This window comes from Caloenas nicobarica, unplaced genomic scaffold (genome assembly GCF_036013445.1).
Source record: "Caloenas nicobarica isolate bCalNic1 unplaced genomic scaffold, bCalNic1.hap1 Scaffold_1660, whole genome shotgun sequence".
Classification (NCBI taxonomy): Eukaryota; Metazoa; Chordata; class Aves; order Columbiformes; family Columbidae; genus Caloenas; species Caloenas nicobarica.
In genome coordinates this window covers 1-26,081 of record NW_027017138.1, presented here as the reverse complement: position 1 = coordinate 26,081, position 26,081 = coordinate 1, and the positions used below count along the sequence as shown (strand labels likewise).

Genomic DNA, 26,081 nt, shown 5'->3' with positions numbered 1-26,081 from the left:
TACTGGGAGGCACTGGGAGGGATACTGGGAGCACTGGGGGGCATTGGGAAGTACTGGGGGGGATACTGGGAGGCACTGGGAGGGATACTGGGAGGCACTGGGGGGCATTGGGAAGGATTGGGGGGGATACTGGGAGGCACTGGGGGTGATACAGGAGGGCACTGGGAAGTACTGGGGGCTCTGGAGAGGATACTGGGAGGCACTGGGAGGGATACTGGGGGCACTGGGGGGCATTGGGAAGGATTGGGGGGCATTGGGAAGTACTGGGGGGATACTGGGAGGCACTGGGGTGGATACTGGGAGCACCGGGGCGGGTACTGGGAGGCACTGGGAGGCACTGGTGTCCCCGGTGTCCCCGCAGTGTGGCAGCTGCTGTACTGGGAGGCGCCGGGGCGCTCGGCACTGGTGCTGCTGGGGACCCTGGGGACGCTGGGCTGCCTGGCGCGGTTCAGCGCTGTCACCGTGGCGTCCTACGGGGCGCTGGCCGCGCTGGTTGTCACCTCGTCCCTGCGCCTGTGCCGCGTCACCCTGCGGGTCCTGCGGCGTCACCCCCCCCCGGGACCCCCCTGCCCGTGAGTGACACCCTGGGGACATCGCGGACACCTGTGGGGTGGCACTGTCCCCACGCCGTGGGTGACACTGCGGGGGTGGCACTGTCCCCACCCCATGGGGGACACATGGGTGACACTGCGGGGGTGGCACTGTCCCCACCCCGTGGGTGACACTGCGGGGGTGGCACTGTCCCCACCCCATGGGGGACACATGGGTGACACTGCGGGGGTGGCACTGTCCCCACGCCGTGGGTGACACTGTGGGGGTGGCACTGTCCCCATGCCATGGGTGACACGTGGGGGACACTGCAGGGGTGGCACTGTCCCCACCCCGTGGGGGACACTGCGGGGGTGGCACTGTCCCCACCCCATGGGGGACACATGGGTGACACTGCGGGGGTGGCACTGTCCCCACCCCGTGGGGGACACTGCGGGGGTGGCACTGTCCCCACACCGTGGGGGACACTGTGGGGATGGCACTGTCCCCACCCCATGGGTGACACGTGGGGGACACTGCGGGGGTGGCACTGTCCCCACCCCATGGGGGACACATGGGTGACACTGCGGGGGTGGCACTGTCCCCACCCCGTGGGGGACACTGCGGGGGTGGCACTGTCCCCACGCCGTGGGGGACACTGTGGGGATGGCACTGTCCCCACCCCATGGGTGACACGTGGGGGACACTGCGGGGGTGGCACTGTCCCCACCCCATGGGTGACACGTGGGGGACACTGCGGGGGTGGCACTGTCCCCATGCCGTGGGGGACACTGTGGGGGTGGCACTGTCCCCATGCCGTGGGTGACACGTGGGGGACACTGCAGGGGTGGCACTGTCCCCATGCCGTGGGTGACACTGCGGGGGTGGCACTGTCCCCATGCCGTGGGGGACACGTGGGGGACACTGTGGGGGTGGCACTGTCCCCATGCCGTGGGTGACACGTGGGGGACACTGCAGGGGTGGCACTGTCCCCACCCCGTGGGTGACACTGCGGGGGTGGCACTGTCCCCATGCCGTGGGGGACACGTGGGGGTGGCACTGTCCCCACCCCGTGGGTGACACGTGGGGGATGCTCCTGGGGTGTCACTGTCACCCTTGGGGTGAATGGCACTGTCCCCAAGGCACAGGGTGGCCCTGCTGTCCCTGTCCCCTTGCCCTGGGTGGCCCTGATGTCCTTGTCCCCATGGCATGGGGTGGCCCTGATGTCCCTGTCTCCACCCCACACGGTGTCCCTGTCGCCACGGCACGAGGTGGCCCTGCTGTCCCCATGTCCCCAGTGTCCCCCATGTCCCCAGTGTCCTCATATCCCCAGTGTCCCCCCCAATGCCCCTGATGACCCCATGTCCCCGGTGTCCCCATGTCCCCAGTGTCCCCCCCATGCTCCTGGTGACCCCATGACCCCCAAGTCCCCAGTGTCCCCCGTGTCCCAGGTGTCCCTGCTGTCCCCAGTGTCCCCCCCCTCACGTGTGTCCCTTGTCCCCGCACAGGGCGCAGGAGGGGACAGTGGGGCTGAGCCCCGAGGAGCAGCAGCGCTGGGCCCGGCGCCTGGCGCGTCACTTTGTCACCGCCGCCCGCACCCTCACCCGCCTCTTCCTCGTCCAGAGTGTCCCCGAGTCCCTCAAGGTGACTGTCACCTCGGGGCGGGGGGGGGGGGGGAGGGGGCAGGGGGGACACCAGGGACGTGGGGGACGCGTGGGGACACTGGGGGCGTGGGGGACACCTGGGGCATGGGGACATGGGGGATGCTGGGGACTTGGGGACAACAAGAGCATGGGGGGGACACTGGGGACACCAGGGACATGGGGACACCAGGGGCATGGGGGGGACACTGGGGACATGGGGGTCATGGGGACACTGGGTCATCAGGGGCACGGGGGGGACACTGGAGACATGGGGGACTCTGGGGACATGGGGACATCAGGGGCATGGAGGGGACATGGGGGACTCTGGGGACATGGGGACATCAGGGGCATGGGGAGGACACTGGGGACATGGGGGTCATGGGGACACTGGGGCATCAGGGGCATGGGGAGGACACTGGGGACATGGGAACATAGAGGACACTGGGGACGTGGGGGACTCTGGGGACATGGGGACACCAGGGGTGTGGGGGGGACACTGGAGACATGGGGGACACTGGGGACACCAGGGACATGGGGACACCAGGGGCATGGGGGGGACACTGGAAACATGGGGGACTCTGGGGACATGGGGACATCAGGGGCATGGGGGGACACTGGGGACATGGGGGACTCTGGGGACATCAGGGGCATGGGGGGGACACTGGGGACATGGGGGTCATGGGGACATGGGGACACCAGGGACGTGGAGGGGACACTGGGGACATGGGGGTCATGGGGACACTGGGGCATCAGGGGCATGGGGGGGACACTGGGGACATGGGGGTCATGGGGACATGGGGACACCAGGGACGTGGAGGGGACACTGGGGACATGGGGGACACTGGGTCATTCAGGGGCACGGGGGGGACACTGGGGACATGGGGGACTCTGGGGACATGGGGACATCAGGGGCATGGGGGGGACTCTGGGGACATGGGGGACTCTGGGGACATGGGGACACCAGGGACGTGGAGGGGACACTGGGGACATGGGGGTCATGGGGACATGGGGACACCAGGGGCGTGGGGGGGACACTGGGGACATGGGGGTCATGGGGACACTGGGGCATCAGGGGCATGGGGGGGACACTGGGGACATGGGGGACTCTGGGGACATGGGGACATCAGGGGCATGGGGGGGACACTGGGGACATGGGGGTCATGGGGACATGGGGACACCAGGGGTGTTGGGGGGACACTGGGGACATGGGGGTCATGGGGACACTGGGGCATCAGGGGCATGGGGGGGACACTGGGGACATGGGGGTCATGGGGACATGGGGACACCAGGGACGTGGAGGGGACACTGGGGACATGGGGGACACTGGGTCATCAGGGGCACGGGGGGGACACTGGGGACATGGGGGACTCTGGGGACATGGGGACATCAGGGGCATGGGGGGGACTCTGGGGACATGGGGGACTCTGGGGACATGGGGACACCAGGGACGTGGAGGGGACACTGGGGACATGGGGGTCATGGGGACACTGGGGCATCAGGGGCATGGGGGGGACACTGGGGACATGGGGGACTCTGGGGACATGGGGACATCAGGGGCATGGGGGGGACACTGGGGACATGGGGGTCATGGGGACATGGGGACACCAGGGACGTGGAGGGGACACTGGGGACATGGGGGTCACGGGGACACCGGGGCACAAGGGGGACATGGGGACACTGAGGGACAGGGGGACATGGGTCCTGGGGGTCCAAGGAGGCTGGTGGCCTGGGGGACAGCCTTGGCGGGGGGGGGGGGTGACAGGGAGGGTGACACTGCGGGTGACGTGTCATTGTCCCAGTTCGCCTTCTTCTTCTACCTGCTGACCTACGTGGGGGCCGTTTGCAACGGGGTGACGCTGCTGGGAGCGGGTAGGGAAAAGGGACGTCACCCGGGGGGTGGCACTGGCCTGGGGACAGCGGTGGCACCGGGAGGGGGACAGGGATGTCACCGGGGGGTGGCACTGGCTTGGGGATGCAGTGGCACCGGGAGGGGGACAGGGACGTCACCCGGGGGTGGCACTGGCTTGGGGACGGCGGTGGCACCGGGAGGGGGACAGGGATGTCACTGGGGGGTGGCACTGGCTTGGGGACGGCGGTGGCACCGGGAGGGGGACAGGGATGTCACTGGGGGGTGGCACTGGCTTGGGGACAGTGATGGCACCGGGAGGGGGACAGGGATGTCACCGGGGGGTGGCACTGGCTTGGGGACAGCGGTGGCACCGGGAGGGGGACAGGGATGTCACCGGGGGGTGGCACTGGCTTGGGGACAGTGATGGCACCGGGAGGGGGACAGGGATGTCACCAGGGGGTGGCACTGGCTTGGGGACAGCGGTGGCACCGGGAGGGGGACAGGGACGTCACCCGGGGGTGGCACTGGCTTGGGGCCAGGGACATCACCACGATGGGGTGGCACCACGATGGGGACAAGGGATGAGGACGGGGACATGGGGACAGGGATGTCACCAAGATGGGGAGAGCACAGACACAGGGGTGGCACTGGAATGGGGACAAGGGTGGCACCAGGACAGCGGTGGCACGGGGAGGGGGTGACACCAGGATGGGGACAGGGACATCATTGGTTTGGGAACAGGGATGGCACTGGGACAGGGACAGGGGTGGCACCAGGACGGGGACAAGGACATCACTGGGATGGGGACAGGGGGACAGGGCGAGGACCCGGTGTGACAATGTCACTCCCCGTCCAGGTGTCATCTGCGCATTCACCTTCCCCGTGCTCTACCGGCACTACCAGGTACGGGGACACCAGGGGACACGGGGGCTGGACAGTTTGGGGACACCAGGGGACATGGGGGACACTGGAGCTGGAGAGGGCTGAGGACACGGGGGGACATGGGAGGACACGGGCTGGAGAGTTTGGGGACATGCGGGGAGAGGGGGACACAGGGTCCCCCTCTGCCCCGCCCCCCCCTTCCCCGCCATGTCCCCAATTGTCCCCAAGGCCCAGATCGACCAGTATGTGAGTCTGGGAAGGAACCACCTGAGTCACCTCCGAGCCAGGTGAGGGGGGGACAGGAGGGGACACAGGCGTGACACCGGGGGGGGGACCCAGGCATACGGGCCTCCCCGTGTCACCCCATGTCCCCTCGTGTCACCCCGTGTCCCCCCCAGGTTCAAGGCCAAGCTCCCAAGTGCCAAAGCGAAGCCACAGTGACCCCCGCTATGTGTCCCACTCCCCGAGGTGACAACTGGGGAGGGGACAATACGGGGGTCTCCCCATATCCGTCCCACCCCCCTCCCCGGCATGGGGGGGTTGACACTTTAATAAAGACTCTTGTGACAACTGGGGTTGTGCGTGGGACATGGGGACACTGCGGGGGACACTGGGGGGGACGTGGAGGGGACACGAGCTGACATGTGGGACACACCGGGGGACATGGGGGGGACACTGGGGAGGATGCAGGGACACGGGGGAGACAGGGAGGGGACACGAGGTAACATGGGGGGACATGGGGGGGCAAGAGGGGGACAAGAGGGGGACACAGGGTGACCTGGAGGGACACAGGGGGACATGGAAGTGACACAGGGTGAGATGAGGGGACAAGAGGGGGACACAGGGGGACATGGAGGGGACACAATGGGACATGGAGGGGACACAAGGTCACATGGGGGGACACAGGGGGACATGGCGGGGACAAGAGGAGGACACAGGGGGACATGAGGGGGACACAGGGGGATACAGGGGGACATGGGGGGGGACAAGAGGGGGACACAGGGTGACATGGGGGGACACAGGGGGACATGGGGGGGACACAGGGTGGCATGAGGGGACAAGAGGGGGACACAGGGGGGCACGAGGGGAGACAGGGTGACATGAGGGGGACACAGGGGGACATGGGGGGGACAAGAGGGGGACACAGGGTGACATGGAGGGGACACAATGGGACATGGAGAGGACACAAGGTCACATGGGGGGACACAGGGTGACATGGGGGGACAAGAGGAGGACACAGGGGGACATGGGGGGACAAGAGGGGGACACAGGGTGACATGGGGGGGACACAGGGGGACATGGGGGGGGACAAGAGGGGGACACAGGGTGACATGGAGGGGACACAACGGGACATGGAGAGGACACAAGGTCACATGGGGGGACACAGGGTGACATGGGGGGACAAGAGGAGGACACAGGGTGACATGGGGGGACAAGAGGGGGACACAGGGTGACATGGGGGGACAAGAGGAGGACACAGGGGGACATGGGGGGGACAAGAGGGGGACACAGGGTGACATGGGGGGACACAGGGGGACATGGAAGTGACACAGGGTGACATGAGGGGACAAGAGGGGGACACAGGGGGGCACGAGGAGCCTGGACGCCTGGGTCCCCTTCCCCCGCGGCCCCACGTGTCCCCTCCCGCCCCGCGAAACGCGCGGGAACTCCGCGGCGCAAACCCCGCCCCCTCCCGCCCTGACCACGCCCCCTCGCTCCCTGACCACGCCCCCTCCCGCCTCGCCCCGCCCCGTTGCCAAGGACACGGCGGTTGCCGCGAGACGTAAACAAAAGACGCCGGACGTGGTGACGTCAGCGGCATGGAACGCCGTCGCCGGGGCGACACGCGCCGTGTTTACACCGGGGCGACACGTGGGGACGGGACGGGGACACCGGGGAGGGGACACCGGGGAGAGCCCGGCCGGGACACCGGGACCCAGATACCGGGACACCGGGGAGAGCCCGGCCGGGACACCGGGACCCAGATACCGGGACAGAGGCAGGGACACCGGGACCGGGGCAGGGACACCGGGGAGAACCCGGCCGGGACACCGAAGCCAGATACCGGGACCGGGGAAGGGACACCGGGACCGGGGAGGGGACACCGGGGAGAGCCCGGCCAGGACACCGGGACCCAGATACTGGGACCGGGGCAGGGACAGCGGGGAGAGCCCGGCCGGGACACCGGGACCCAGATACCGGGACACCGGGGAGAGCCCGGCCGGGACACCGGGACCGGGGAGGGGACACCGGGGAGAACCCGGCCGGGACACCAGGACCCAGATACTGGGACCGGGGCAGGGACAGCGGGGAGAGCCCGGCCGGGACACCGGGACCCAGATACCGGGACCGGGGCAGGGACACCGGGGCAGGGACACCGGGACAAGGGAGGGGACACCGGGGAGAGCCCGGCCAGGACACCAGGACCCAGATACCGGGACAGAGGCAGGGACACCGGGACCGGGGCAGGGACACCGGGGAGAACCCGGCCGGGACACCGGAACCCAGATACCGGGACCGGGGCAGGGACACCGGGACCGGGGCAGGGACACCGGGACAGGGGAGGGGACACCGGAGGCCTGGGGAGATCCCGGCCAAGACACCGGGACCGGAGCAGGGACACAGGGGAGAGCCCGGCCGGGACACCGGGACTCAAACACCGGACCGAGGACCCAGACACCGGGGAGATGCCGGCCAGGACACCGAGACCGGGACCCCGGGGACCGGAATGCAGGGGCTGGGGACACCGGTGCCGGGCCCCCCCCCCGCCCCAGGCCGCGAATACCCGAGGACACCGGGAAGCACCGGAACCGGGGACACCCGGGGCCTGAGGGCAGCAGGGCGGGGGGATGACAACCGGGAGGCGGAGTATGAATGAATGACGGGAGAATGAATGAATGAATGAATGAATGAATGAATGAATGAAGGGGCGTGGGAACTGCCCTCCCCCGATCACCGTGGCCCCGCCGTGACTCAGCGCCGGTTCCCGCCGGTGACATCAGCCTCCGCTGACGGCCCCGGTTTTGTCAAAAGGCACCGGGACACACCATGGGGGGCTCCCACACACCGGGACCCCCCCTGCGCCCATTCCGGGAGTGCGGGGGATGGGGACCGTGACTCTCCCCTGCACCCCGGTACCGGGAACGCACCCCGGGGTGTCACCACCCGGTACTGGAGACTCCCCGGTGCTCTGCATTGCGGCGCCGGTAAAACCCCGGGGGAAAGCTCCCATTGCCCCGGTACCGAAACCCCCCCGGTGCCGGTAACACCCCGGGGGAAGGATCCCATTGCCCCGGTACCGGGACCCCCTCTCCATTACCGGAACTCTTCTCGGTGCCGGTAAAACCCCGGGGGAAAGTTCCCATTGCCCCGGTACCGGGACTCCCCCCTCCATTACCGGAACTCTTCTCGGTGCCGGTAAAACCCCGGGGGAAAGCTCCCATTGCCCCGGTACCGAAACCCCCCCGGTGCCGGTAACATCCCGGTGGAAAGTTCCCATTGTCCCGGTACCGAACCCCCTCCCCATTACGGGAAGCCCCCCCGGTGCCGGTAACATCCCGGTGGAAAGTTCCCATTGCCCCGGTACCGAACCCCCCCCCCATTACCGAAAGCCCCCCCGGTGCCGGTAACATCCCGGTGGAAAGCTCCCATTGCCCCGGTACCGAAACCCCCCCGGTGCCGGTAACACCCCGGGGGAAGGATCCCATTGCCCGGTACCGGGACCCCCCTCCGGTGACTTGGCCCCCGCCCCGGTACTGAGGCCTTGCAGTCGGGTCCTCGTTACCGGGACATCCCCCCCCCGCACCTCGGGACGGTCCTTTGGGCTGCGGGGGCGGGGGGGGGGGCGGTCACCGGGGCGTGTGGGAGTCACCGAGGGGCATCTCCGAGCGACGGAGACGTTACCGGAGGGGTTACCGGAGGGGTTACCGGAGCCCCGGGGAAGCGGCACCGGGTGACGGTTACTTGGGGGGGGGGGGGGGTCACCGCGTGGGGGGGTCCCGGGGGAGGTTACCGGGGGTGCGGGCCGGTGGCCCCGGATGTTTCAAGCCGTTTCTAGAACCGCGCGGCGCCCGTTTCTATTAATACGCGTTTTCGGCGGCGGCGGCGGCGGCGGCGAAGGGATTCCCTGTGACGTCATTGCTAGGATACCAAACAAACACACCGAGACAAGCCCATATATGGCTAATTGCGTCACAGGAACTCCGGAGGGGCGGGGCGAGGGATCCCCCCCGGTTTCCCACCCTTGGCGGAGCCTTTTAACGGCGGCGGCGGCTCCCGGGGCTGCAGAACGGCGGCGGGAACGGAGGAGCCGGTGACTGCGGGTTCGGGGGGGTCCCGGGGGTCCCCGGGAAGCGGCGGCGGGGGTTGTGACGTCAGCGCAGGGGGCGGGGCGCCGCCGTATAAAGCGGCGCGCGCGGCGGTGAGCGAGTTCATTCATAAAAAGCGGAGACCGGGGGGGGAAAAGCGGCGGGAGAGTTTTACCGGGGACTTTTTTTTTTTTTTTTTTTAATTTTTTTCTCTGCACCGGCGGAGTTGGATGGAACGGATGTAGCGGGGCCTCGTAACGGCTCAACCGGAGCCTGGGAAAAGGATTTACCGGAGCTTGCGGCGGCCAAACGGGACCTCACACCGGAGAACCGGAGGCTGGGAAGGGATTTCCCGGGGCTTGCAGCGGCCAAGCGGAACTTTGTACCGGCGAACCGGGACCTTGTGGGAGCGAACCGGAGCCTGGGAACGGATATACCGGGGTTTGTAGAGGCGGAACGGGGCTTGGGACCGGAGGAGCAGAGCTTGGGACGGATGCACGGGGGCTTATAACGGCGCACTGGGGTTTGTAGCGGCGAACCGGAGGCTCGGACGGACACCCCGGGGCTCGGGACGGACGCACCGGGGCTTATAGTGACGCACCGGAGCTCGTAGCCGGTGCACCGGGACTTCGCACCGGCGAACCGGAGCCTGCGACGGAGACACCGGGGCTCGTAGCGGCTGAACCGCAGCCTGGGACAGGGATTTACCGGAGCTTCTAGCGGCCAAACGGGACTTTGTACCGGCGAACCGGAGCTTGGGACGGACACACCGGGGGCCGTAGTGACACACCGGGGCTTCGAACCGGCGAACCGGTGCCTGGGACGGACACACCGGGGGTCGTAGTGACACACCGGGGCTTCGAACCGGCGAACCGGTGCCTGGGACGGACACACCGGGGCTTCGAACCGGCGAACCGGTGCCTGGGACGGACACACCGGGGCTTCGAACCGGAGCTTGGGACAGAGACACCGGGGCTTCGAACCGGCGAACCGGAGCCTGGGACGGACACACCAGGGCTTCGAACCGGGGAACCGGAGCCTGGGACGGACACACCGGGGGCCGTAGTGACACACCGGGGCTTCGAACCGGCGAACCGGAGCTTGGGACGGCCGCACCGGGGCTTCGAACCGGCGAACCGGAGCTCGTAGCGGCTGAGCGGGGCCTGCAGACCCACAGGGGCCCGCCGAGGCGGCCGGGAGCCCCGCGGGTCGCTCGCTAAGCCGGGATGCCGCTCGCCTGACCCCGCGGCCTTGCCGTGGCGGGGCGGCCCCCGCGCCCCCGGGGCCATGTACCAAGGTTTTCCCGGTGATTACGACTCCGCTTCCCGCTGCAGCTCGTCCCCTTCGGCCGAATCGCAGTACCTTTCCTCGGTCGATTCCTTCGGGAGCCCCGGAGCGGCGGCGGCCGCGCAGGTCAGTGCGTCCCCGGGGCCGCCAGGGGGCGGGTTGGCGCCGGTTGAGGGGAGGGGGGGGGGGGGTGGGCGGGGTCGTGCGTAAACGCGTGACGTAACGCGCCGGGCCCCGCCGTGATGACGCAGCGCACGTACGGGGCGCGCGCCAGCGCGGGGTTTATTTTGGAACACCCCCCGCCCAACTCCCCCGCTTTGTTGCTAATGGCGACAGAACACGCCCCTGCGCGGCGCTGATTGGCTGAGGCGCTGGTGGATGGCCACGCCCCCCGCCCACACGCACGTGGTGCGCTGGTTGGCGGGGGGGGGGGGAGCGGTGCCGGTGTAACCGGGGGGCTCCGTGCGACCCCCCTATTGGGTCCTGGTGCAACCGGGGGGGGCTCTGTGCAACCCCCCATTGGGTCCTGGTGCAACTGGGGGGGGGGGCTGTGCAACCCCCCCCCCCATTGGGTCCTGGTGCAACTGGGGGGGTCCTGGTGCAACTGGGGGGGGCCTATGCAACCCCCCCATTGGGTCCTGGTGCAACTGGGGGGGGCCCTATGCAACCCCCTCATTGGGTCCTCGTGCAACTGGGGGGGGCTCCGTGCGACCCCCCCATTGGGTCCTGGTGCAACTGGGGGTGTCCTGGTGCAACTGGGGGGGGCATGCAACCCCCCCCCCCATTGGGTCCTGGTGCAACTGGGGGGGGCATGCAACCCCCACATTGCGACCTGGTGCAACTGGGCGGGGGGGGAGCTGTGCGACCCCCTCATTGGGTCCTGGTGCAACTGGGGGTGTCCTGGTGCAACTGGGGGGGGGCCCTATGCAACCCCCCCATTGGGTCCTGGTGCAACTGGGGGTGTCCTGGTGCAACTGGGGGGGGGCCCTATGCAACCCCCCCATTGGGTCCTGGTGCAACTGGGGGTGTCCTGGTGCAACTGGGGGTTGCCCTGTGCAACCCCCCCATTGGGTCCTGGTGCAACTGGGGGGGGCCCTATGCAACCCCCCCATTGGGACCTGGTGCAACTGGGGGTGTCCTGGTGCAACTGGGGGGGGGCCCTATGCAACCCCCCCATTGGGTGCTGCTGCAATTGTGGGGCTCCAGTGCACACATCCCCTCTCGGGGTCCCGGTGTAACCGGGGGGGGGCGGTTTGCACACCCGTGCACAAGCGCCGGTGGGGGCTCCGTGCCCCGGTGCAGGGGGCTCTTGCGCGGCGGGGACACGAGGGCCAGAGCTGTCGGTGCCGGGGACACGAGGGCTCTTGCACGTCTGTGCACGAGGGTGTCGTGCAACGGGGCTGCTGCGTGTCGGGGGCGGGAGGGACCGACGCGTCGGTGACAGGGACCCGAGGCTCTTGCACGTTGGTGCCAGGGGGCTCTTGCACGTTGGTGCCGGGGGCACGAGGACACGGCGCGTTGGTGCCAGGGGGCTCTTGCACGTTGGTGCCGGGGGCTCTTGCACGTCGGTGTCGGGGACCTGAGGCTCTGGCGTGTCGGTGGCACGAGGACATCGTGTGTCATTGCCAGGGGCACAAGGACGTTGCACGTCGGTGCGAGTGTCACGAGGACATTGTTGGTGCCGGGGTCACGCGGACGTTTTACGTTGGTCCCAGTGTCACGAGGACGTGTCACAAGGACGGTGTTGGTGTCACAAGGACGCTGCACAATGGTGTCGGTGTCACGAGGACGGTGTCGGTGTCACAAGGACATTGTCGGTGTCACAAGGACGCTGCACAATGGTGTCGGTGTCACGAGGACGGTGTCGGTGTCACAAGGACACTGTTGGTGTCGGTGTCATGACAACACTGCCCGTTGGTGTCACGAGGATGGTGTCGGTGTCATGAGGACACTGCATGACGGTGTCGGTGTCACAAGGACACTGCACGATGGTGTCACGAGGACACTGTTGGTGTTGGTGTCACGAGGACATTGTTGGTGTCACAAGGATGGTGTCGGTGTCACAAGGACACTGCATGATGGTGTCGGTGTCACGAGGACGCTGCACGTGGGTGTCACGAGGACATTGTCAGTGTCACAAGGACATTGTCGGTGTCACAAGGACACTGCACAATGGTGTCACGAGGACACTGTTGGTGTCGGTGTCACGAGGACTCTGCCCGTTGGTGTCACGAGGACGGTGCACGATGGTGTCGGTGTCACGAGGACACTGTTGGTGTCGGTGTCACGAGGACGCTGGTGTCGGTGTCACGAGGACGCTGGTGTCGGTGTCACGAGGACGCTGCCCGTCGCCGCCGCGCTCCCGGGGTCCCTCGTGCAAGGCGGGACGGTGACCGCGCGCCCCCGGGCGCCCCCGCTCGCCCTCTGACCCCCGCTGTCCCCCCAGGAGTGCAGCGGCCTTGGGGACATGCCCGGCTCCTTCGTCCCCACGGTGACAGCCATCACCACCAGCCAGGACCTGCAGTGGCTCGTCCAGCCCACCCTCATCTCCTCGGTGGCCCAGTCGGGGACGCCCATGTCGCATCCCCCCCCGCACGCAGCGCCGCCGCCGCCGCCCGTCGACCCCTACGACCTGCCGGGACCCAGTTACGGCGCGCCGGGCTTGGGGACCTTCGCCACGGGGACGGTGGCGCCGCCGCCACGCGCCGCCCGCGCCCGGCCGCGCCGCGGCCGCGAGGAGACGGTGAGTGCCGCCCCCTCACCCGTGACGCCCCCGCGTCCCCCCGAATGGGTGGGGAGCCCGGAGGACCTCGGGGACGCGGGCTGATTGTCGTTGTCCCCCGGGCAGTTGACGCCGGAGGAGGAAGAGAAGAGACGAGTGCGGCGGGAGAGGAACAAGTTGGCGGCGGCCAAATGTCGGAACCGGCGCCGGGAGCTGACGGACCGGCTGCAGGCGGTGAGTGCTGGGGACAACGGGGACGACGGCGGCGGCGCCGTGGCTGCGACGGGTCGAGAGGGGACAGGGTGGCAGTAGAGGGCTGGCGGTGTCCCCAACAGCTTGGGGACATCATGGGGAGACGGGGCGATGTATATAGCGGCGGGTCCCTGGGGATGCTTGGGGACACCGGTGTCCCCAAGTCCATGGGGATGTTGGAAGGGGACAGGTCGATGGCTAGGGGGGACGGGGTGTCCCCAGGACTGAGGGACAATGTAAGGGGGACAATGATGTCCCCACGACCAGGGGACATCAGGGGTGGGATATGGATCATCAGAGATGTTGGATGGAGCGATGTCCCCATCCTGGAGACCACGAGAGGTTGATGTCCCCAAGCTTGGGCTGGAGGGGACAATGACCCCATGAGCTGGTGACTCATGGAGACCTGGGGCTGACGGAGGGGGCAATGTTGTCCCCACGACCAGGGGACATCAGAGCTGGGATATGGATCATCAGAGATGTTGGATGGAGCGACGTCGCCATCCTGGAGAGCACGAGAGGTTGACGTCCCCAAGCCTGGGCTGGAGGGGACAACCTTGTCCCTCTGAGTAGGGGACATCAGATGGAGACATGGGGACACTGGGAGGGGGATAACGTTGTCCCCATGACCAGGGGACATCAGAGGTGGGATATGGATCATTAGAGATATTGGATGGAGTGATGTCCCCATCCTGGAGACCACGAGAGGTTGACGTCCCCAAGCCTGGGCTGGAGGGGACAATGACCCCATGAGCTGATGACTCATGGAGACCTGGGGCTGACGGAGGGGACAATGTTGTCCCCACGACCAGGGGACATCAGAGGTGGGATATGGATCATCAGAGATGTTGGATGGAGGGATGTCCCCATCCTGGAGACCACAAGAGGTTGACGTCCCCAAGCTTGGGTTGGAGGGGACAATGACCCCATGATCTGGTGACAGATGGAGACCTGGGGCTGACGGAGGGGACAATGTTGTCCCCATGACCAGGGGACATCAGGGATAGCATGTGGATCATCAGAGATGTTGGATGGAGCGACGTCCCCATCCTGGAGACCACGAGAGGTTGACGTCCCCAAGCATGGGCTGGAGGGGACAACCTTGTCCCCCTGAGTAGGGGACTTCAGATGGAGACATGGGGACACTGGGAGGGGGATAATGTTGTCCCCATGACCAGGGGACATCAGAGGTGGGATATGGATCATCAGAGATGTTGGATGGAGCGATGTCCCCATCCTGGAGACCACAAGAGGTTGACGTCCCCAAGCTTGGGCTGGAGGGGACAATGACCCCATGAGCTGGTGACTCATGGAGACCTGGGGCTGACGGAGGGGACAATGTTGTCCCCATGACCAGGGGACATCAGGGGTGGGATATGGATCATTAGAGATGTTGGATGGAGCGATGTCCCGATCCTGGAGACCATGAGAGGTTGACATCCCCAAGCTTGGGCTGGAGGGGACAACCTTGTCCCCCTGAGTAGGGGACATCAGATGGAGACATGGGGACACTGGGAGGGGGATAACGTTGTCCCCATGACCAGGGGACATCAGAGGTGGGGTATGGATTATTAGAGATATTGGATGGAGTGATGTCCCCATCCTGGAGACCACAAGAGGTTGACGTCCCCAAGCTTGGGTTGGAGGGGACTATGACCCCATGATCTGGTGACTCATGGAGACCTGGGGCTGATGGAGGGGACAATGTGGTCCCTATGACCAGGGGACATCAGAGGTGGGATATGGATCTTCAGGGACACTGGATGGAGCAACGTCTCCATCCTGGAGACCACGAGAGGTTGACGTCCCCAAGCTTGGGTTGGAGGGGACATTGACCCCATGATCTGGTGACAGATGGAGACCTGGGGCTGACGGAGGGGACAATGTTGTCCCCACGACCAGGGGACATCAGGGGTGGGATATGGATCATTCGAGATGTTGGATGGAGCGACGTCCCCATCCTGGAGACCACAAGAGGTTGATGTCCCCAAGCTTGGGCTGGAGGGGACAACCTTGTCCCTCTGAGTAGGGGACATCAGATGGAGACATGGCGACACTGGGAGGGGGATAACGTTGTCCCCATGACCAGGGGACATCAGAGGTGGGATATGGATCATTAGAGATATTGGATGGAGTGATGTCCCCATCCTGGAGACCACAAGAGGTTGACGTCCCCAAGCTTGGGTTGGAGGGGACAATGACCCCATGATCTGGTGACTCATGGAGACCTGGGGCTGACGGAGGGGACAATGTTGTCCCCACGACCAGGGGACATCAGGGGTGGGATATGGATCATCAGAGATGTTGGATGGAGCGACGTCCCCATCCTGGAGACCACAAGAGGTTGACGTCCCCACGCTTGGGCTGGAGGTGCCAACTCTGTTCCCAAATCTCACCCCCGACTGTCCCCAAGCAGGAGACGGACCAGTTGGAGGAGGAAAAAGCCGAACTGGAGTCGGAGATCGCCGAGCTCCAAAAGGAGAAGGAGCGGCTGGAGTTCGTCTTGGTGGCCCACGCCCCCGCCTGCAAGGTCCCCTTTGAGGACGTCCCCAGCACCTTGGGCGCCGTCCCCACGTTGGGCGCCGGCCCCGCCGAGGTGAGCACCTTAAGCAAGGAAGAACCGGCGGTGGAGACCGTCACCTTCCTCCCCCCGGGTCCGTATCCACCGAGCTCCCAGGGTCCCTTCCCCGGCTGCTGCTTCGGCCCCGATGTCCCCTCGGTGTCACCTAACCCGTCCTATACGTCTTCGTTTGTCTTCACCCACCCAGAGGGAACCACGTGCGGAGCCTCGCATCAGCGGAGCAGCAGCAGCGACCAGTCCTCGGACTCCTTGAATTCTCCCTCGCTCCTCGCGTTGTGAATTCGGGGTGGCCCCAACCCTGCCCCCTCCGCTCCCCCCCCCAAAATTTGGCACCTTCTCCCTCCCCGGGTGGTGGTTTTTTGGGGGTTTTTTGGACCATTTTCCCCACTTTTTTTTGGGGGGGGGTTTCGTTTCGATCAGTTGGGTCGAGCGCTGGCGAGGGTCGAAGGTGGCTTGGGCACCCGGGTTTTTGGGGCGTCGGCGCCGCAGCGCCGCGGAGGCGGCTGCGGTGGGTCCCCGTCGCTCTCGCCGCGTCCTGGCCGCCTTCGAGGTGACCGTCCCCAGTTGCCACCGTCTCAGGGGGGTTCTCCATCCTTCTGGAGATCTCCTTGCAGTGTCTCCGTCCTTTTGGAGATGTTCTGACCCATTGCCACCACCCTGGGACGGTCCATGTGGTGTCTGTCCCCGATCCCCATCATCTCATGGGGTTTCTCCGTCCTTCTGGAGATGTTCTGACCCATTGCCACCACCCTGGGACGGTCCCCGTGGTGTCTGTCCCCAATCCCCACTATCTCATGGGCGTTCTCCGTCCTTCTGGAGATGTTCTGACCCATTGCCACCACCCTGGGTCAGTCCCCGTGGTGTCTGTCCCCGATCCCCACTATCTCATGGGGGTTCTTCATCCTTCTGGAGATGTTCTGACCCATTGCCACCACCCTGGGACGGTCCATGTGGTGTCTGTCCCTGATTCCCCACCATCTCATGGAGGTTCTCCATCCTTCTGGAGATGTTCTGACCCATTGCCACCACCCTGGGACAGCCCCCGTGGTGTCTGTCCCCGATCCCCATCATCTCATGGGGTTTCTCCATCCTTCTGGAGATGTTCTGACCAATTTCCACCACCTGGGGAAGGTTCCTTCAGTGTCTCCATCACCTTGGTCCAATCCCCACCATCTCATGGGGTTTCTCCGTCCTTCTGGAGATGTTCTGACCCACTGCCACCACCCTGGGACGGTCCATGTGGTGTCTGTCCCCGATCCCCATCATCTCATGGGGTTTCTCCATCCTTCTGGAGATGTTCCTGCCCAATTTCCACCACCTGGGGAAGGTCCCTTCAGTGTCTCCATCACCTTGGTCCAATCCCCATCATCTCATGGGCGTTCTCCATCCTTCTGGAGATGTTCCTGCCTGATCGTCACCACCTGGGGAATGTCCCTGCGGTGTCCCCTTGACCTCAGAGGTGTCTGTCCCCAGCCCCCATCATCTCCTGAGGGTTCTTCATCCTTCTGGAGATGTTCCTGCCCAGTTTCCACCGCCCGGGAAGGTTCCTGTGGTGTCTCCATCACCTCGGAGATGTTCCTGCCTGATCGCCACCACCTTGGGAATGTCCCCGTGGTGTCCCCACCACCTTGGAGGTGTCTGTCCCTGAGCCCCATCGTCTCGCGGGGGTTCATCCAACATCTCTTGCATTTTGGAGATGTCCGCACCTGATCTTGATGACACTGGGAAGGTCCCTCTGTCACTTCTGTTACACTGGAGATGTCCCCATCATCTCCATCCTCCCAGAGAAGGGTCCATGTGGCACCTTTGTCACCTTAGAGGTGTCTGTGCCACCACCCTATGGGGTCTTTGCAGCATCTCCATCGCCTGGAGATGTCCCCACTGTGTCCCCGTGGTCCTTGCAGCATCTCCATCGCTTTGGAGATGTCCCCACTGTCCTTAGGTGGGTCCTCGCAGCATCCCCGTCACCCTGGCGATGTCCCCGTTGTGTCCCCACCATCCTTAGGTGGGTCCTCGCAGCATCCCCGTCACCATGAAGATGTCCCCGTTGTGTCCCCGTGGTCCTTGTAGCATCTCCATCACTTCAGAGATGTCCCCACCATGTCCCCACCGTTCTTAGGTGGGTCCTCGCAGCATCTCCATGACCCTGGAGATGTCCCCACCGTGTCCCCACCGTGTCCCCACCGTGTCCCCACCATCCTTAGGTGGGTCCTCGCAGCATCTCCGTCACCATGAAAATGTCCTCGTTGTGTCCCCACCGTGTCCCCACTGTCCTTAGGCGGGTCCTCGCAGCATCCCCGTCACCCTGGCGATGTCCCCGCTGTGTCCCCACCGTGTCCCCACCATCCTTAGGTGGGTCCTCGCAGCATCCTCATGACCCTGGAGATGTCCCCACCATGTCCCCACCGTCCTTCGGTGGGTCCTCGCAGCATCCCTGTCACCCTGGCGATGTCCCCGCTGTGTCCCCACCATGTCCCCACCGTCCTTAGGTGGGTCCTCGCAGCATCTCCATGACCCTGGAGATGTCCCCACCATGTCCCCACCATGTCCCCACCATCCTTAGGTGGGTCCTTGCAGCATCCCTGTCACCCTGGCGATGTCCCCGCTGTGTCCCCGTGGTCCTTGTAGCATCTCCATCACTTCAGAGATGTCCCCACCGTGTCCCCACCGTCCTTAGGTGGGTCCTCGCAGCATCTCCATGACCCTGGAGATGTCCCCACCATGTCCCCACCATGTCCCCACCGTCCTTAGGTGGGTCCTCGCAGCATCCCCGTCACCCTGGCGATGTCCCCGCTGTGTCCCCGTGGTCCTTGTAGCATCTTCATCACTTCAGAGATGTCCCCGTTGTGTCCCCACCGTCCTTAGGTGGGTTCTCACAGCATCTCGGTGACCCTGGCGATGTCCCCGCTGTGTCCCCACCATGTCCCCACCATCCTTAGGTGGGTCCTCGCAGCATCTCCGTCACCATGAAGATGTCCTCGTTGTGTCCCCACCACGTCCCCACTGTCCTTAGGCGGGTCCTCACAGCATCCCCGTCACCCTGGCGATGTCCCCGCTGTGTCCCCACCGTGTCCCCACCATCCTTAGGTGGGTCCTCGCAGCATCTCGGTGACCCTGGAGATGTCCCCGTTGTGTCCCCACCATGTCCCCACCATCCTTCGGTGGGTCCTCACAGCATCCCCATGACCCTGGCGATGTCCCCACCATGTCCCCACCATCCTTCGGTGGGTCCTCGCGGCATCCCCGTCACCCTGGCGATGTCCCCGCTGTGTCCCCGTGGTCCTTGCAGCATCCCCATCGCTCCAGAGATGTCCCCTCCCAACCTCCATCTCCCCGGGGGGGCCTCCGCGCGCCGTCCCCACCCCCTGCACAGCGTCCCCCCTCGATGTCCCCACCCTCCTCGGATGTCCCCCCACCCCCCCCCAGCACCCACAACCTTGGGGGGGCGCCCGCCCTGCTTGTCCCCGGCCCCCCCCACCCCCTGCATGGGTGACACCGGTGTCCCCAACCCTGCGCCGTCCCCTCTCTGGTGTCACCGAGCTTCGGCAGCGTTGACTCTGTCTTCTCCTCTCTCTATTATATATTAAATATATTTTTGTTGCGTGGGGGCCACCAACCCCCCCGGGAGATGTTTAATTTTTTATTATTGTAATTATAATAATTATTATGAATCGCCTGTGCTGTATTTGTGACCTGGCCTTGGGGACACCTGGGTCCCCACGCGCGCCCGTGCTTGTCCCCGTCCCTACGTGGCCAATAAAGCAGCTTCGGATCAACTCCCCTGCCTTGTGTCGTCTTTGTCACCGCGCGGGGGGGACACCGTGGTCCCCAAGGGGTGGTTGGGGACCTTCTGGGGACACGGAGCCTTGGGGACAAGGAGACTCTGGGGGACACGGAGATATGGGGACAAGGAGCTCCTTGGGGACACAGATGTGGGGACAAGGACACCCATGGGGACAGGGAGCCTTGGGGACACGGAGATATGGGGACAAGGAGCTCCTTGGGGACACGGAGCCTTGGGGACACGGAGATATGGGGACAAGGAGCTCCTTGGGGACACGGAGCCTTGGGGACACACAGACATGGGGACAAGGAGACCCTTGGGGACACACAGACATGGGGACAGGGAGCCTTGGGGACATGGAGATATGGGGACAAGGAGCTCCTTGGGGACACACAGACATGGGGACAAGGAGCTCCATGGGGACATGGAGCCTCAGGGACACAGAGATTTGGGGACAAGGAGAACCTGGGGGACACACAGACAAGCGGACACAGATTTGGGGACAAGGAGACCCTTGGGGACACAGAGATATGGGGACACAGAGCCTTGGGGACAAGGAGACCCTTAGGGACACACAGACATGGGGACACAGAGATTTGGGGACAAGGAGACCCTTGGGGACACACAGACATGGGGACACGGAGCCTTGGGGACACGGAGATATGGGGACAAGGAGCTCCATGGGGACATGGAGCCTCAGGGACACAGAGCCTTGGGGACAAGGAGACCCTTGGGGACACACAGACATGGGGACACAGAGCCTCAGGGACACAGAGATATGGGGACAAGGAGACCCTTGGGGACACACAGACATGGGGACCCTTGGGGACAAGGAGCTCCTTGGGGACATGGAGCCTTGGGGACACAGAGATATGGGGACAAGGAGACCCATGGGGACACGGAGCCTTGGGGACACGGAGATATGGGGACAAGGAGCTCCTTGGGGACACACAGACATGGGGACACAGATTTGGGGACAAGAAGACCCTTGGGGACACAGAGACATGGGGACAAGGAGCTCCTTGGGGACAAGGAGACCCTTGGGGACACACAGACATGCGGACACAGATTTGGGGACAAGGAGACCCATGGGGACACGGAGCCTTGGGGACACAGAGATATGGGGACAAGGAGACTCCTGGGGACACACAGACATGGGGACACAGAGATTTGGGGACAAGGAGACCCTTGGGGACACACAGACATGGGGACAGGGAGCCTTGGGGACATGGAGATATGGGGACAAGGAGCTCCTTGGGGACACAGAGATTTGGGGACACGGAGACCCTTGGGGACACAGAGACATGGGGACACAGATTTGGGGACAAGGAGACCCATGGGGACACGGAGCCTTGGGGACACAGAGATATGGGGACAAGGAGCTCCTTGGGGACACACAGACATGGGGACACAGAGATTTGGGGACAAGGAGACCCTTGGGGACACACAGACATGGGGACAGGGAGCCTTGGGGACATGGAGATATGGGGACAAGGAGCTCCTTGGGGACACGGAGATATGGGGACAAGGAGCTCCATGGGGACACACAGACATGGGGACACAGATTTGGGGACAAGGAGACCCTTGGGGACACACAGACATGGGGACAAGGAGCTCCATGGGGACATGGAGCCTCAGGGACACAGAGCCTTGGGGACAAGGAGAACCTGGGGGACACGGAGATATGGGGACAAGGAGACCCTTGGGGACACGGAGCCTCGGGGACACGGAGATATGGGGACAAGGAGCTAGTTGGGGACACACAGACATGGGGACACAGAGATATGGGGACAAGGAGACCCTTGGGGACACACAGACATGGGGACACAGAGCCTCAGGGACACAGAGATATGGGGACAAGGAGACCCTTGGGGACAAGGAGCTCATTGGGGACACACAGACATGGGGACCTTTGGGGACAGGGAGACCCTTGGGGACATGGAGCCTTGGGGACACAGAGATATGGGGACAAGGAGACCCTTGGGGACACACAGACATGGGGACAAGGAGCCTTGGGGACAAGGAGAACCTGGGGGACACGGAGACATGGGGACAAGGAGACCCCTGGGGACACACAGACATGGGGACACAGAGATTTGGGGACAAGGAGACCCTTGGGGACAAGGAGCTCATTGGGGACAGCGCTGGGGATGGGACACTGTGCCCTGGGGACACCGTGGGGACACGGTGGCCCTGGGGCCACCACGGGGACCTCATGGTTCTGGGGCCACGCTTGGGGACATCTTGGTGACACTAGGGCCCTGGGGACACCATGGCCAGTCTGATGGCCACGACCTTGCGGCCCTGGGGCCACCACGGCCCTGGGGACACCCTGGGGCCACCCCGGGCCACCCTGGGGCCACCAGGCCTCGCTCAGGCCTCCCCGTTGCCATGGCAACGCCCCGCTCGGGCAGGCGCCGCCATTTTGGGTGCGGGCGCGGCGTCGCGGCTCCTCCCCCTTACTTCCGCTTCGACGGGGGCGGGGCCAGCCGGGCAAAGCGCCCAATCAGAGGGGAGGAAAGGGCACCTCGTGACGCGGCGGCCGGGGGGAAGCGGAAGCGGAAGCGGCAGCGGCCGCCACCAGAGCAGCGATGGAGGCGGACGGGACGACGCGGCACCGTAATGGCGGCGGGAATAGAAATGTATGTAAATATCTATAACGACCGTTAACCCGCCCTAAACCTTCCCCTTCCTCTCCCCGCAGCCCCCAAGCGCCGCGTCCCGGCGGCGGCCCCGCGGATGGCGGATCCTCACCCGCTTTTCGACGACACGAGCGCGGCGGGAGGCGGCGGGGCCCACCCGGGCCGCGGGTTCGCGTCCCCGCCGCCGCCTCCCGCCGCCTCCCCGTTCCCACCGGGAGCCGCTTTCCCCGTTTCCAGCCTGGCCGTGGCCTACGGCAGCACCTTGGCCACTCAAGGCCTCGATATGGTGGATCGGAACGTGAGTGAAACGGGGGAGCCGGTAAAGTGGGGGGGGGGGGAAACGACTCCCCGGTTACCGGGAGCCCTGAGGGGGTTTTAACGCTCCCCCCAGATTAACCGCTTCATCCCGGTGGGGAGGCTCAAATATTATTTTGCCGTCGACACCGTCTACGTGGGGAAGAAATTGGGGCTTCTCGTGTTTCCATTCGTGCATCAGGTAAAAGGGAGGACGGGGACACCGCGCGGGGGGGCGGGCACGGGGGGGACACCGGGGGGTCCCTAACGGTGTCACCTCCCCCCCCCACCCCGCCCAGGACTGGCAGGTTCGGTACCAACAGGACGCGCCGGTCGCCCCCCGGTTTGATGTCAACGCCCCCGATCTTTATATCCCAGGTATGTCACCCCCCACCTTGTCCTTGGGGAACCCCCCCGTCCTGGGGACAGCCCCCCTGTCCTTGGGACCCCCCGCCATCCTTGGGACACCCCCCCCCCCTCCGTCCTTGGGGACCCCCCCCCCTGTCCTTGGGGACCCCCCCCCTGTCCTTGGGGACCCCCCCCTGTCCTTGGGACAGCCCCCCCGTCCTTGGGGACCCCCCCCGTCCTTGGGACAGCCCCCCTCCTTGTCCTTGGGGACCCCCCCGTCCTTGGGGACCCCCGCCCTGTCCTTGGGAGCCCCCCCCCCCCCCCCGTTCTTGGGGACCCCCCCCCGTCCTTGGGACAGCCCCCCTGTCCTTGGGGACCCCCCCCCCGTCCTTGGGACAGCCCCCCTGTCCTTGGGGACCCCCCCAGTCCTTGGGACCCCCCCCCCATCCTTGGGACCCCCCCCGTCCACCCCCGCCCTGTCCTTGGGACCCCCCCCCCCCGTCCTTGGGACCCCCCCCCCCCCCCCGTCCTTGGGACACCCCCCCCCCCCGTCCTTGGGGACCCCCCCCCTGTCCTTGGGGACCCCCCTCCTTGTCCTTGGGACCCCCCCCCATCCTTGGGACCCCCCCCCCCCGTCCTTGGGCACTTTCTGGTGTCTCAAATGTCCCCCCCTGGGACCCCCAAGTGCCAACATGGGGCCCCCCCCGTGTCCCCCAGACCCCCCCTCTGGGCCCTGGGGACCCCCCGGTGTCCCCAGACACCCCCCATTCACCTCCAGTCCCCCCAAACCCCCAACACGCCCCCCCCCCGTGACCTCCCCCCACCCCAATGTCCCCAAAAAGTGACACTTTTTTATGCCCCCCCCGCAGTCATGGCTTTTATCACCTATGTCCTGGTCGCGGGTTTAGCGCTCGGCACCCAAAACAGGTGAAAAAAAAAAGGGAGGGTCCTTAAGGGGGGGTCAACCCCCCCTTTAGTCCTAGGGGAGCTGACACTAAACTTTGGGGGGGGTGACACTAAATTTTGTTGGAGGTGATGCTAAATTTCGGGGGGGGTGAGACTATATTTTGGGGGGGTGACACTGAATTTTGTTGGAGGCGATGCTAAATTTTGGGGGGGGTGACACTAAATTTTGGGGGGGGTGACGCTGAATTTTGTTGGGGGTGACGCAGAATTTTGTTGGGGGTGACGCTGAATTTTGGGGATGACACTAAATTCTGTTGGAGGTGACACGAAGTTTGGGGAGGGGTGACACTGAATTTTGTTGGGGGTGACGTTGAATTTTGGGGGGGATGACACTAAGTTTTGTTGGAGGTGACAATTTGTGGGGGGTGACGCTGAATTTTGGGGGGGTGACACTGAATTTTGTTGGAGGCGATGCTAAATTTTGTTGGGGGTGACACTAAATTTTGTTGGGGGTGACGCTAAATTTTGGGGGGTGACACTAAATTTTGTTGGAGGCGATGCTAAATTTTGTTGGGGGTGACGCTAAATTTTGTTGGGGGTGACGCTAAATTTTGGGGGGGTGACACTAAATTTTGTTGGAGGTGACGCTAAATTTTGGGGCGGGGGGTGACACTGAATTTTGTTGGGGGTGATGCAGAATTTTGGGGGGGATGACACTAAATTCTGTTAGAGGTGACACTAAGTTTGGGGAGGGGTGACACTAAATTTTGTTGGAGGTGATGCTAAATTTTGGGGGGGGTGATGCTGAATTTTGTTGGGGGTGACACAGAATTTTGTTGGGGATGACACTAAATTTTGTTGGAGGCGATGCTAAGTTTTGGGGGGGGTGAGACTAAATTTTGGAGGGGGTGAGACTAAATTTTGGGGGGTGGCACTAAATTTTGTTGGAGGTGATGCTAAATTTTGGGGGGTGGTGAGACTAAATTTGGGGGGGGTGACACTAAATTTTGTTGGGGGTGACGCAGAATTTTGTCGGAGGTGACACTAAGTTTGGGGAGGGGTGACAGTAATTTTTGTTGGAGGCGATGCTAAATTTTGGGGGGGGTGAGACTAAGTTTTGTTGGAGGTGATGCAGAATTTTGTTGGGGGTGACACTGAATTTTGGGGAGGATGACACTAAATTCTGTTGGAGGTGACACTAAGTTTGGGGAGGGGTGACACTAAATTTTGTTGGAGGTGATGCTAAATTTTGGGGGGGGTGATGCTGAATTTTGTTGGGGGGAGTGACGCTGAATTTTGGGGGGGATGACACTAAGTTTTGTTGGAGGTGACCCTAAGTTTGGGGGGGGTGACACTAAATTTTGTTGGGGGTGACGCTGAATTTTGTTGGAGGTGATGCTAAATTTTGGGGGTGGTGAGACTAAATTTGGGGGGGGTGACACTGAATTTGTTGGGGGGGGTGACGCTGAATTTTGTTGGGGGTGACGCTGAATTTTGGGGGAGGTGACACTAAGTTTGGGGGGGGTGACACTAAATTTTGTTGGAGGTGACACTAAGTTTGGGGGGGGTGACACTAAATTTTGTTGGAGGTGATGCTAAATTTTGGGGGGGGGTGAGACTAAATTTTGTTGGTGACGCAGAATTTTGTTGGGGATGACACTAAATTTTGTTGGAGGTGACACTAAATTTTGTTGGGGGTGACGCAGAATTTTGTTGGGGATGACACTAAATTTTGTTGGAGGTGACACGAAGTTTGGGGAGGGGTGACACTAAATTTTGGGGGGTTGACACTAAATTTTGTTGGGGGTGACACTAAATTTTGTTGGGGGTGATGCAGAATTTTGCGGGGGGGGTGAGACTAAATTTGGGGGGGTGACACTGAATTTTGTTGGGGGTGACGCAGAATTTCGGGGAGGGATGACACTAAATTCTGTTGGGGGTGACCCTAAGCTTGGGGAGGGGTGACAGTAGTTTTTGGGGGGGGGGGGGGGTGACGGTGCATTTCCGGGTAGACCCCCGAAAATGCCGGACGACCTCCAGGGAGCAGCCAGGCCAG

General features: G+C 64.2%; 2 protein-coding genes and 1 long non-coding RNA gene across 5 annotated transcripts; all 3 read left to right on the top strand.

Moving 5' to 3' along the window:
* Positions 1 to 327: 327 nt before the first annotated feature.
* On the top strand, positions 328 to 5,472 carry LOC136002711 (uncharacterized). The gene is made up of 6 exons (XR_010607966.1): positions 328 to 572; positions 2,037 to 2,172; positions 3,971 to 4,040; positions 4,877 to 4,923; positions 5,131 to 5,189; positions 5,301 to 5,472. It is a non-coding gene; the product is annotated as an uncharacterized LOC136002711 (long non-coding RNA).
* Positions 5,473 to 9,379: 3,907 nt separating this feature from the next.
* On the top strand, positions 9,380 to 19,780 carry FOSB (FosB proto-oncogene, AP-1 transcription factor subunit). Of its 3 annotated transcripts, none has more exons than XR_010607967.1 (5): positions 9,380 to 10,622; positions 12,943 to 13,239; positions 13,345 to 13,452; positions 15,887 to 17,993; positions 18,057 to 19,780. XR_010607967.1 is itself a non-coding variant. In XM_065657974.1 (5 exons), exons 1-5 carry the CDS (start codon positions 10,497 to 10,499, stop codon positions 16,302 to 16,304), a joined length of 777 nt encoding a protein of 258 aa, XP_065514046.1. In that variant the 5' UTR covers positions 9,380 to 10,496; the 3' UTR covers positions 16,305 to 19,780. The 3 variants fall into 3 exon arrangements, 2 of the variants coding, with proteins under 2 accessions (XP_065514046.1, XP_065514045.1); XM_065657974.1 differs by having other exon boundaries at positions 15,887 to 16,066; positions 16,239 to 19,780; XM_065657973.1 differs by having other exon boundaries at positions 15,887 to 19,780.
* Positions 19,781 to 22,385: 2,605 nt separating this feature from the next.
* Positions 22,386 to 24,083, top strand: LOC136002710 (protein YIF1B-like). The gene is made up of 5 exons (XM_065657972.1): positions 22,386 to 22,454; positions 22,540 to 22,775; positions 22,869 to 22,973; positions 23,071 to 23,149; positions 23,989 to 24,083. Exons 1-5 carry the CDS (start codon positions 22,427 to 22,429, stop codon positions 24,048 to 24,050), a joined length of 510 nt encoding a protein of 169 aa, XP_065514044.1. The 5' UTR covers positions 22,386 to 22,426; the 3' UTR covers positions 24,051 to 24,083.
* The last annotated feature ends 1,998 nt before the right edge of the window (positions 24,084 to 26,081 follow it).

Bases quoted from the DNA above. Each gene is read 5' to 3' on its own strand.
- LOC136002710 (XM_065657972.1), top strand. From the start codon at position 22,427: ATGGAGGCGGACGGGACGACGCGGCACC. The intron at 22,455-22,539 runs GTAATGGCGGCG...CTCTCCCCGCAG, and splicing joins GGACGGGACGACGCGGCACC to CCCCCAAGCGCCGCGTCCCG. The intron at 22,776-22,868 runs GTGAGTGAAACG...CGCTCCCCCCAG, and splicing joins TCGATATGGTGGATCGGAAC to ATTAACCGCTTCATCCCGGT.
- FOSB (XM_065657973.1), top strand. From the start codon at position 10,497: ATGTACCAAGGTTTTCCCGGTGATTACGACTCCGCTTCCCGCTGCAGC. The intron at 13,240-13,344 runs GTGAGTGCCGCC...TCCCCCGGGCAG, and splicing joins GCCGCGGCCGCGAGGAGACG to TTGACGCCGGAGGAGGAAGA. The intron at 13,453-15,886 runs GTGAGTGCTGGG...GTCCCCAAGCAG, and splicing joins TGACGGACCGGCTGCAGGCG to GAGACGGACCAGTTGGAGGA.